A 12,666-nucleotide genomic window follows, 5' to 3' on the forward strand; every position below is an offset into this window, starting at 1 on the left:
GGACCCCGATTAATAATTCATCTTTCTATATGATAGGGGGGGACCAAGATTGGACCAATTCTGATTGAGACAAGTAAAAAGGAGTAAAAGGACGTGAAGAATCGTGTGGTCAGCCTCAACTGGTTAGTCGTTGTCTTATCGGGCGTCTTTAGGTTATCTGTACTATGTAAGAAGATGGTGTGCAAGGGATGATCTTTGGTTCTATTTGTGGTGGTAATAGATTGTTGGATTTTTATTTAAGAGCTAGGCCAAGCAAATATTTTGATCAGACATTGATCAAAAAACGAGAAACATGGAGATTGAGCTAATATCAAGAGAGTGCGTCAATCCTTCTTCTCCAACACCTCATCACCTTAGAACCTACAAGATATCTTTGATTGATCAATTTGGCGGTCAAGGATTTACTTCTAGCCTCTTTTTCTATCCACCAGGCCAAGCTACCTCCATCTCCATGACCAAGAGATCACAGTTGCTAAAACACTCTTTGTCACGCACTCTTACTCTTTATTATCCTATCGCTGGAAGGTTCATTGACAATCTTTCTATTGATTGTAATGACAAGGGAATTTGTTATATGGTGGCTAGAGCTAATTGTGATTTGCAAGACTATCTCAAGCAACCTGATTTATCCAAACTCGCTAAATTCGTGCCAGACGAAATCATTTGTAGTGAAATAACTCCAGGAGGTTATGTTGCTATGGTACAAGAAACTGCATTTGTTTGTGGTGGTCTTGCTATAGGCATAGTTGTTCCACACCATGTATTCGATGCAACTTCTAAGATGGTATTCCTCAAAACCTGGGCCACAATGGCTAGAGGAGGAGCACCGATACCTCCCGATTTCAGCTCCACGTGCTTGTTTCCTCAAAACACTAAATTTCCACAAGATCCGATATCCCCGATTATCGTAGGCCAGATATTTGGTAGGGATGGTAACTTTGTTTTCAAGAGGTTTTTGTTTGAAGGATCAACCGTAAGCAATCTTAAATCCAAAGCAACAAGCTCTGGAGTGCATAACCCAACACGGGTAGAGGTTGTGCTTGCACTACTCTTTAGATGTGTCATGTCTGCAATGAAGGCAAAATATGGTGTCCAGAAGTCAATTTTAATGTCTACTGCAGTAAACTTGCGATCGAGGGCTGTGCCACCATTGCCGGAGACAAGTGTGGGATGCTTAGTTTTGCCAAAACCCATTGTAATTGGCGAAGAAACAGATATGTGTGGTTTCCTAGGCCTAATAAGGGAAGGCCTGTCCAAAATCAATGGTGAGTTTTTCAAAAGCCTTCAAGGTACTCAAGGACCCCAACGATTTTTGGAGTTTGCGATACAGACTGGTGAATCATATTCCAAGGCTTTGTTCGACGGAGCCGAGTTCATTGTGTTTAATAGTTGGTGCAATGCGGGCATGTACGATGTTGATTTTGGTTGGGGGAAGCCGATATGGCTTCCATGTCTTCCTCTACCACTTCGTGGATCTGTGATTGCGCTTGTGGATGCTAGAATGAGTAATGGAATAGAAGCATGGGTGACACTTGAAGAAGAAATCATGTCCGTGGTAGAACGTGATGCGGAAATCCTTTCATTAGCTTCAGTAGATCCAAGTCTTCTACCAATTAACTCATTAAAGTCAAACCTTTGATCCATCAATCATCTATGTAACTTTTGTGTGTTGTGTTTTTCTCCGTTACTTTTCTAACTAGGTTGTTTACCCGCACTTCGCATGGCTTTCATTGTATTAGTATGGAGTTCAAATTATTCAATTCTTGCTTTTGAGGTTATAGAAGAAATAAGATCGTCAAATGACATGCACACTTTACCTTGAGCAAAGTTCAAAGTTGTAAAATAGATTAGAACACACATTATGCCACTTCAATTCAAACATGATTTTCTTTCAACCAAAATAACTATTACAAAATAGGATTAAAGGCATGTGAGAAGCAGTTAAATAGATTCATGAATACAGTTCTAACGAATCAAAGTGGTCATTTATAATTTATATTTCCTCTCATGTCATGTATTCTTGTAGCCTCAGGCGTGTCTAGATTCATGTGTATGTTTGTAATTACCAGAACGGTTGTAGCTTTTCAGCAATATTGAAACAAAACCTGAGAAGAGAACGATACTTCTCACTCTTACAATATCTTTTCTCCCTATTTTTAAGCATACTATAAAAGCATACCTTAATGTTTAAATGAAGTGCACATGATGGTCTAATATATGTTTTAGGACTACAATCATGAGAAATTAAGTGTTTCACATATATATTTTGTCATATGCTTAAATTCCTTCAAAATTAGGTTTTATCTAATTTTTTCCATGTGTTCTTTGTGAGCGTGGTGAACCAAATAAACTTTGATTTAAATAAAAATTTGTGCGCGCCTTATATTCATCGTTATGAACATATTTAACTACGAGAGAATGTTATTTACACTGAGTTTGCAAAATGATAATAAGGTTACACTTAGAATTTAATTGATTTAATGTCATAGAAGATGTCTTAAACTTTGGGAAATGTCTCTACACATTTGAAATCAAGAGACCAAGCTTGGAGCTTAAATACTTGAAGGAGATTAGGGCTGTTATTGGTACGGTTACCGTTACCAAACACTGAATACCGTTACCATACCAATTCTTTCGGTAACTCAAAAAATGTTACCGTTACCGTTACCGGAAAAGTCGGTATACCGATGGTCGGTATACCGATCGATCGGTAATGGTAAGTCGGTAATTGGTAAATTTACCAATTCTTAAACTTATTTAAAAAAGAAAAAGAAAAAAAATGCATCAAGTAGCATTGTGCTTAATAGTCATTATATGAAACTACAACACTTTCATCTTGCCTACAATACCAATAATAAAAATGATAGATTAATGAGAAGGATCATTGTGCTACATGTGAATAAGAGAAAATACCTATCAATCGGAGAAAAAAAGAAAGGAGAATTCACATAACATTATTCCAACAATCTATAACGGAAAATCTTTCATTTCATTAATTTCTAATATTTTTAGTATCCGAAGTGTTTTAAACTCCATAGCATGAAAGCTCGAAGAAACAAGATAAATAAAGATAAAAGACCATAATGAAAATGGAGAATAAAAGCATGTAATCAATACCAACAAAGCATTTTGTTATGTAGCAAATGCTGCTTTAAAGTTAATGAAATTGCTACGAGTGATATATAAATGATAACCCTAAAAATAATCAATGGTCTAGATTAAATTAGATCAATCTAATGGTCATAATTAAATAAAACTAAAACTAAAAATAATATTAATATATATTTAATATATATGTCGGTAATCGGGAAATTTACCGGTTTTGAACTTTGCTTACCGTTACCGTTACCGAAATCATCGGTAAATTTACCGTACCGAACAATTGGTAACGGTATACCAATCTTCTGCTATTTTCGGTAACCAATTGATCGGTAATGGTATACCAATGGATAATTTACCATACCAGTAACAGCCCTAAAGGAGATTCATCCAACAAGGCTTTCTCTTCGTAGGACCAATATGTGGGACTTATTTGTACTACAATTCAGATTTGCCATAGTCTTTGTTTGGCTTCCTTCATTTTTGACTTGTGCTATAAAGAAGATTAGTTTGATGCAACCCTTGGCTAGGGTTTGCTTTTGAAGTCTTGGAACCAAAATGGAACGGCAAGATTGCAAAGTACAATTGCATCGTACGGCTGAGAATTTAAAGAGCTGATTGATGGTCCAGATTTAAAGGAAGAGTTGATCTAAGGGATGTGCTTGTGACACCACATTGAAAACAAAGCTTGTACCTTTCCTTACATGCTCCCAAAGCATGTTCGGCTGAAGCAGCATGTATTTTTCCATAAATTTTGACACCTGGCTTCCAATATGTGGAGTTAGGAAGGCTTGTAACAATGATTGAGTAAATATGGACTGAGGGATTCTAATTCTTCCAGACATACAACACGTTGAAAACTTTGGAGATGTTGTTCTCATTCTTTAATTTCATCTGTAGCTGTGAGAACAATTAATATGAAGTATTTGTAACATGTTTTCAGAAATACATGTCCACTGATATTAGGCAATCAAACTGTCTAGTCTCCTTAATTTTTCTACTCTCTAATTTTTTTTATATGAGTAATATAATTGCTTGGGTTGAGAGAGACCAAAAATCCTTTATTTAGTTACTTAAATGACTCAATTCATCAAAGAGTCATAAAGCGTACAAAGTCCTTATATTTATTTTGATTAATGTATCCTTTATATTTATTTTGATTAATGTGATACATTAATTTTAATGAACATTTTAATTTAATTTCTTATATTTTATACTTAAGACTAAAATATTTATAAAAAAGACTATTTAATATATATTTTATTAATACAAAGTATACCGTATATTAAGTCCACACCCTATATTTGTTATATAATTTGAGTATATTATTGCAAATTTTCAATATTTTCAAGAGAGATGGATAAACATTTGATTAAAAGGTCAAATTCTAATATGGATCACAAAATATTATGTGTAGAGTGTTGACTGTGTGATGGTTATGTTTTCTTGTAATTACACAGTATTTTATGCATTTAGTGAGAAATTGGGCAATTTTTCAATAGATAGTTCTGAAAAAAAAAATTCGGGGAACCCCCGTCAACCAATAGACCCCCTCATTTGAATTTATGGCTCTACCCCTCATCTTTAGATTAAAGTAACTAACGTCGGACGAGTTGAGTTTTATATTATGCAATTAGAAGAGAAAAAAAGTCATTACATACTAATTTATTTGTTTCGATACATTATATAATTTTCTTTCATATGCGTAGGAAAAAAATATTCACTCAAGTGACATGGTGGTCAAGACACAAATAAGAGTCAAAGAGGCGTCTACCATGAGGTAGTCCAAGATAGGCATATCAAACCCCTCTTGAGGGGATGGGTCAGCAAAGCAAGTGTCAAATCCAAGAGGATGATTATTGTTATGAACACTTATGAAGGGTATAAGTGGATTCACCACCCACTTAGAATATTTACACACCAACAAAAACATCCACAGTGATGCTTGTTTCGAGCACTTGAAATGAGGCTTTCTTGATAAATGGAGTGCTATATGCACAAAATGAGTAAAAATAGACATTTGAAAATATCTCCATAATGTACCCATAATCTATATTTGGAGCACCACTTACTCCAATGGGTAATAGCTTTAAGTGCTCCATTTTGTCTTGTTGTTTGTGCATCACAATATTGTCAAGTGTCCACTCTACAATGGCGAGACTCCAAATTCCTCAATACTTGTTCTCTCTTCCTTCGCTCAATTGATTCCATGTTGAAGAATAAGGTAATCTTGTGGCTTGAGTGGGTCCCATTTATATACTATTCATTTTTTAGAGGACACTCCTTAATTGGAGTGTGGAGAAATTTATCGACTCTTTTCAAGAGTCATTTTACACCCATTATGGTGCTCTAGTACTATACTTTTGGACAAAAATGTAATTTGAAGGGTTGAATATAACATTCATTCATTGGAGTTGTCCTAATTGATGAACAGTTGAAATTATGGACCACTCAACCAATGAAATTGTAGCAAGTACATAAAGAAGATAGTGTGTAATTTCAAGTAGTCTCAAGAGTTATCATGGTGCAATAAGTAAAGTGGTGCACTTGAGAAAACACTAATTGCACAAAAAAGAGAAGTTTGAGTGGTGGCTCTTGCCAAGAGGTAGTAGGTGAGTAACGTGAGTTATGTCATCACCCCACTAATTACAATCACTATAATTGAGTGGGATGTATAGTTACTTCATTGCCCCAACCACCATTTACAATCACTATATTCACAGGCAAGAATTATAAAGATCACAGTAATATCCTTTCTAAAAACATTATAGTAGTATGTGACACTTATTCATTGGATGTGATAATATCATAATAAGGGTCCATTGAAAATCGAACTCAATGAATGGTGTCACACACTGTTGGGATATTTTTTTTGGATAACCATCCCTGGAATACCTAACATTATTGATTGACAAGATTCAGAGATATACGGTAAAGAGGCTTAGGATCTCAATCTCGCACATTCTATTACTCCTCTCAATTTCTCTATGGACCTTGTATAACGCATCAGAGAATTATTGAGCCAACATCTCTTATTTGTGGTGAGAGTTTTAAATAGGGTATTTGTCATAGACACCCACTGTGGTAGGGAATTTCTACATGCATCCCCTCGTTTTGAATTCGTAAAAATTGGACCTCCTGTGCTTTGATTTCGTATCATCACAAGTCCTTCCATCCTTTGACAGTCATTTCACCACAAAAAACATAAAACACACCATTTTAACTTAATAAAATTGAAAAAAAAAAATAAAACTGATATTTATTAAAATCTTCCAAAATTTTTCAATTTCTCAAAATCTTTGCTGCCACCCTTTAATACCTCATATGTCCCACAACCACCACTATCCCCTCCACCTCCATCACATTTTCCTCCATCGATCAGTCCAATTGATCTCAATTTATTCTCTCTCTATGCCCATCTCTCTCTCCCTCTTTGTCTCTCGCGGTGGTGCCTCAGATCAAAGTGCCCAGAGATAGATTAGGTAGCTAATGATGGTGCACCCAATACTTCCATCCAACGCCGTCACAAGATCGGTAATTTAAGGAAATGGTATCGTGCCGAGAAGTAGCACGCTCTTTCTAAACCATATGGATTCTTCTCTAGCTGGGAGTTGTTTCCTGTTTTGGGTTTTATGGAGAGTGGAGTTGTTGGATCTGTTCAGCATAAGCATATAGGTAAAGTTATTTAATCTAAAAATATTGGTTGGAATCATAACCCTAATCTTGTCTTTGATTGCGACTGTGGAGGTGGGTATAGCATGAAACCACAAGATAATGCGTTTCCTCTGCCTCTTTCTTTGGTTCGCTTATTGTACTAGAGCTTTTACTAACTTTGATGATGGCAAAAATAAGAGATTTGAGTCTTGGGTGCACCATCAACAGTTTACCTGGTTTGGTCTTTCTTGAGGAAATAATATAAAATAAGATATTTGAGTAAATAGTGTTTTATTTGGGGTTTTTTTTTTCCAATTTAATTAAGTTAAAACGATATGTTTTTATCATTCACCGTTAGTGAATGACGATCAACTGAATGGAGGGACTTGCGATGATACGAAATCAAAGTATAGGGTCCAATTATTACGATTTCAAAACTAGAGGACGCATACAGAAATGATATCAACCACAGGGAATATTAATGACATTTCGCCTTTTAAATAAGTTAGTCTTTGACAGACAAAAAAGATTGTGAGGAGTATTTTGAAGATTTTTCAAAAATTCACATTCATTAGTTTTTGAGCTCAGTCATCAGTGAGGATCTCCAAAATAAAAAATGGGGTTCGGATTTTTTCAGGGATGGGGATACGGGAGATCGGTCATCAGTGAGGATCTCCCTCAATTTTACAATTGGGTGGACATGTCAAATCAACTTCTTTTTTTATCCCAAATATGCCCCTCCATCCACTCCACCAGTCCCTTGCCAGTTTTGGACAGGCATTCTCTCCTCTGTCTCTCCTCTATAATTCTTTTTTTAATAGAGATAAAAGTATTGAGAAGGGTAACAGCTGGGCCTGATCCAATAGTTGACACGGTTTAGGCCAATTAAGGTTCCATTATGGGCCAGAAAAAGTTAGAATTAAAGAAGCTGGACATCAACGGCCCACCAATAGAGAGACGAAAGCGTATCAAAAAGCTAACACGACGACGTAACAATCTGACATATCTGCTTATCGCTCTCTGAGAGGAGAAATCTCGAGACTCGTGGGGAGAAAATATTCAGTGGCCAGCACACACCACGTCATTCCGCTGATGTGGTGTGCATGTCCCATTGAATGAGTGACACGTGTTAAGTTGGTCCCCACAAAAATTCAGTTTTCAGTTTATTTTTTATGATATTGTTTTTTATTAATTTTAGCTCCTAATTTTCTTTTTCTTGAAAACACATAGAGACAAAATATCTCGTCTGAACCCTATGTCGTCGTTCTCCTTCTCCGTCGGATTCTAGATCGGAACTATCAAAGCCCATGTATTTCGCTCACAGACCAACATTCATGAGCAACAATGACTTCAAAAGAAATTGGGAACAAATCACTTCTTCCACACTAGTGAAGTAAAGGTAGCAAGTCAAAAACCATGTCAAATCCATAGGCACGCGTGTTGAAATCACAAATCAGATCCCTCTGCTCGTCCACTTCCTAAACCCTTTTCTTTGTTGCATTTCATTCTTCAATTTTCATGATTATTTAAGTGGGTGTTGCATTATGGGTATCTGATTCAATAGGTGAACAAGGCAGAAGAATCAAAGAGGGATTTGACTCTAGTGTCACGGTCAAGAGATGGAGACCGAAGATGGCGGCGGCGATGCATTCCAGCGGAAGTTTAGGAGTGTTGATGGTGGTCGCGGTTGGAGGCGGAGTTCGTGTAGGTGACGTCGATGGTGTGGGAACCGAGAAGATGAGAGAGAGGAGATTCGTTGAGATTTGAGAACAGAGAAGTGAGATACAACGGTGTTTTAATTTTTAAGCGCGTGAGATCAAAAGGGTGATTCAGTGAGAAATTTTGCTGACTAAGACTAGAGACGCCAGGTGTTGATTATTCAGTGGAGCATGCACACCATGTCAGCGGAATGACGTGGTGTGTGCTTCCCACTGAATATTTTCTGGTCTGAGAGGATCAGAACGTTCCGTCACCATCACTTTCTTCTCCTTATGCCGCGAAACCCGAACTACAGTCCCACGCAACCCCCTCAGGGCAAACGCAATGGTGAAGTGGTATTGGGCCAACAAAGATGTTGTCTTTTGCTGATGTGGTTGTATTGTAAAATGTGTTTTGCTTATGTGGCTGTATTGGGATAAGTGTTTTGCTGATGTGGATGTATTGATATTTAATGTTTTGGTGTAGTTTTGTTGTGGATAATATGGAGGAATGGAATGTTGTTGGGTTGGGTAGAAAGAGAAAGTGTGTGGGAAGAAAAAGTGTATAGAAATTTGTGTTTTGCTGATGTGGCTGTATTAGAATACGCGTTTGACTTGACTTTTTGTGTAATAGAGGTGGGACCGGGCCAACAAAAATATTGGCCCAATAAATTATTTCTTATTGCATTTGCCCTCACCATTATGGACCCCTCATCTACACGTGGCACTAGTCCTCGGGTCTCCCGCTCTAATCATATTCACAGAAGAATCATTTCCATCTACTACTCTCGACCCCATCCTTGTTTCCCTGTAAAAACACTCCGCACTATCATAGAAGAGGAGATGAGAAAGTGCTTTCCATGTATTTGTGCTTTTCGATCGGGGATGCTTTTGAATTTATTTAGGTGGATGTATGTAAAATTTCTTTAACTAGCCAAATTGAAGGTAAAGTGAGTGAATACACCACCAGTTCGGGGAGCTTGAAGTGATTTAAATTTGAGAATACATGTTTTCTTTTCCAAGAACGGTTAATCAAATTATATGAAAATATATGGAATATGAAACAACAAATAACCCATAAATTTAAAGAGGAAATCCAAATGAGAAAAACCTGAAATCCATTAAACGATCAACCTCCGAAACAATCTACTATGTAAACAAAGATTACAAACGTTTTATCCTCAATTGAAAAACACCTTATTTCATCAAAGATTCAGTGTATGTTTCGCTAAATGCAGCAAGTTCGTTAGTTACTATTAGAGATAAAGACAAGACCAACCTACAGTAACCAACTCAACAACCCGTAGCTCATCTACCTCAGTCCGATAAGAGATAAGATCAATCCTGAGAGTCGTCTTGAAGTGTAACTCTGTTATTAATAATTGAAATCTGTTTGTCTAGTTTGTTACAACGCACATGTATATATTTGTAAACACTCTTCAATACACGTAACGAAACTTTCACCTCTTCAAGTATATCAAAATATTCTTAATTGTTTTAGTTGCAAATAATTTGACACCTACCAAATACTTTACCTGAGAAGACATCATCTGGTCGCCCACCAACAAGTGATTCACTCTATCAAGAGCTGTATCACATCAACAATCTTCTTCAATTGGATTGCATATGCAAAAGAAACTTTGAAGCAACAAGAACTCATATCTATGTTAAGCAAAAGCTTTGATACCCACAACACATCTTGAACGACATATATAGGTCTCGACCTGTTTAAGAGATAATATCAAGACAATATTTGTGATAGAACAAAACTCAGATATTAGGAGATGTTGTTCATATTGAAACTTACTCTTTAAGTTTATCTTCTAGTGTTTTATCTCATCCTAAACCCAAGACAAAGCACATCTAATTAAAGATAACTCTTAACAGGAGTCTTATTTTAACTTCTCAATTCTGTGTTGGGAAATTACCCCCATGATTATTCTTTCAGAACTATCAACAAACTAAAGAAAAATTGAACTTGATCTAACACAATCAACAACACACAAGATTTACGTGAAAAACTCCAAACCGGAGAAAAAATCATAGGTGTTGTCAAAGACAACAAGAGAAACTTTCACTATATGAAATTGTTACAATCATATTCTTATTGACTTTTCTCTACCCAAGAAAACTCAAGAACCTAAGAACCCTAGAGATTTTCCATAAGCCCTAATTCAACCTATCCCCTCTAAGATTCTACATCTTGAATTTCTTACAGTCTCACACTTTTGAACCCATATTTGAACCCTTAAGAGATACACTAAGAGATAAAACCACAAGGATTCCCCCACCCTTGCTCTCTCTCTCTCCCTCATAGCTACCTCTCTAAACCCAAGAAGACAAACAACAATAATTAAGGTTCAGTAAACCTAGAAACAAACCTACTATTTCTAAGCTTGTACAAAACCTAATCCTAGTCAAACTTGAATTAGTAATTCTCATCTAACTAGAGTCCAATTTTATTTATCAATTCCAACAATCTCCACCTTGATCAAAAAAATTTCATAGCTTTCGCTATACCAACGTCTTCACCAACAGTCAACTCTCTACACTGAGAATTCATAGCCTTCTCTATCATTGTCCTGACCGACAACCACACTCCACCATAAAAGTATACCACTAAGAACTTTACCGCTCCAAGATTTTCCTTTTTCTTCAGCTTCATGTCGAAATAACTTTCTGAATTTTATGGTGGAACACCCATGTTTGGCTTTTCTGGGAGTTTCTCAACCCTTCGACATCCGTTCCATCACACACCCTACATTAATGCTAAACCAATGCCCGTGCTTAAACTTGTGGACCCACTTTCAGTAATTCATCCTCTTCCATGGCAACCTAGAAATCAATCAACATGCTAAAAGGATAACCAGTCTTTTATGGAGAAAAGAGACTCCACCGTCAGCGACAATATCAACATCTCCATCTACTGATTTGGAGCTTTTAGCCGAACCGCTCCTCCTTGACAATTTTTCTTCCTCAAGTGATTGTCCACACCTTATACCTCTGGTGACCACTCCAGTTACCCTTCAAGTGCTTCTTCAGGTGATAACTCCACCACCAAAAACTCTACTTCGGTAGCTTGCGCATCACCTTCTGCCAACTTCTTCTCCTTGAGTTTTACCACACATGCATGAACTCCACCTCCTTGCCATACTCGGCACACCTGCACACTTTTCAATACACCACAACACCGATGCACCTCCCTGTGCCCTATGCCTCACGTCTCACCTCGATGCTTCACACATACTGCCTCTTGTGTAACCCTGATTGAATTTTCACAACTTTGACTTGCTCTTGCCACAAGCCAAAAATTGTTCCATCTCCCATCATACTTCTCGATGTCAACACCTGATAATTATGCCTTAAGGAAACCTTCAACTGCCCAAGAAACTAAATCCTGAAGCTCCGATACCAATTGTTGGGAAATTACCCCCCAGGATCCTTCATTCAGAACTATCGACAAACCAAAGAGAAATTGAACTTGAGATAACACAATCAACAACACACAAGATTTACATGGAAAACTCCAAACCGAAGAAAAAACCACGGGTGTTGTCAGAGACAACCAGATAAACTTTCACTATATCAAATTGTTACAATCATATTCTCACTGACATTTCTCTATCCAAGAAAACTCAAGAACCCTAGAGATTTTCCATAAGCTACAATTAAGCCTATCCCCTCTAAGATTCTACATCTTGAACTTCTTATAGTCTCACACCCTTGACCCCATTGTCGAACCCCGAGAGATACACCGAGAGATGAACCACAAGGATTCCCCCACCCTTGCTCCCTCTCTCCCTCTCAGCCACCTTTCTAAACCCAGGGAAACAAACAATAATAATTAGGATTCAATAAACCTAGAAACAAGCCTACTATTTATAAGCTTGTTCAAAACCTAATCCTAGTCAAACTCGAATTATTAATTCTAATCTAACTAGAGTCCAATTTTATTAATCAATTTCAATATTCTGTAAGATATAAAACACTTTAGACACTTCACAACTGAGTTGGAACACGAAAGTTATGTTTGGATCTGATCCAGAATCACGACTAGAGTAGCTTATCTCAGGTTGCATAAGCAATGTTAGTTACTTCAGGATACATCACTGCACAGAACACAAAGAACACAAGTATACAAACAACAAATCAATCTACTATTTAGACTGATATATACTAGTAGGGTTTAAAACCCTACAAACTTGAACTACCAAAT

General features: G+C 36.9%; 1 protein-coding gene across 1 annotated transcript; it reads left to right on the forward strand.

Annotated features, from left to right (window-relative positions):
- Positions 1-292: 292 nt before the first annotated feature.
- LOC119985496 (stemmadenine O-acetyltransferase-like) lies at positions 293-1,639 on the forward strand. The gene has a single exon (XM_038829788.1). It carries the CDS (start codon positions 293-295, stop codon positions 1,637-1,639), a length of 1,347 nt encoding a protein of 448 aa, XP_038685716.1.
- Positions 1,640-12,666: the final 11,027 nt, after the last annotated feature.

This window comes from Tripterygium wilfordii, chromosome 19 (genome assembly GCF_013401445.1).
Source record: "Tripterygium wilfordii isolate XIE 37 chromosome 19, ASM1340144v1, whole genome shotgun sequence".
NCBI classification, from domain to species: Eukaryota; Viridiplantae; Streptophyta; class Magnoliopsida; order Celastrales; family Celastraceae; genus Tripterygium; species Tripterygium wilfordii.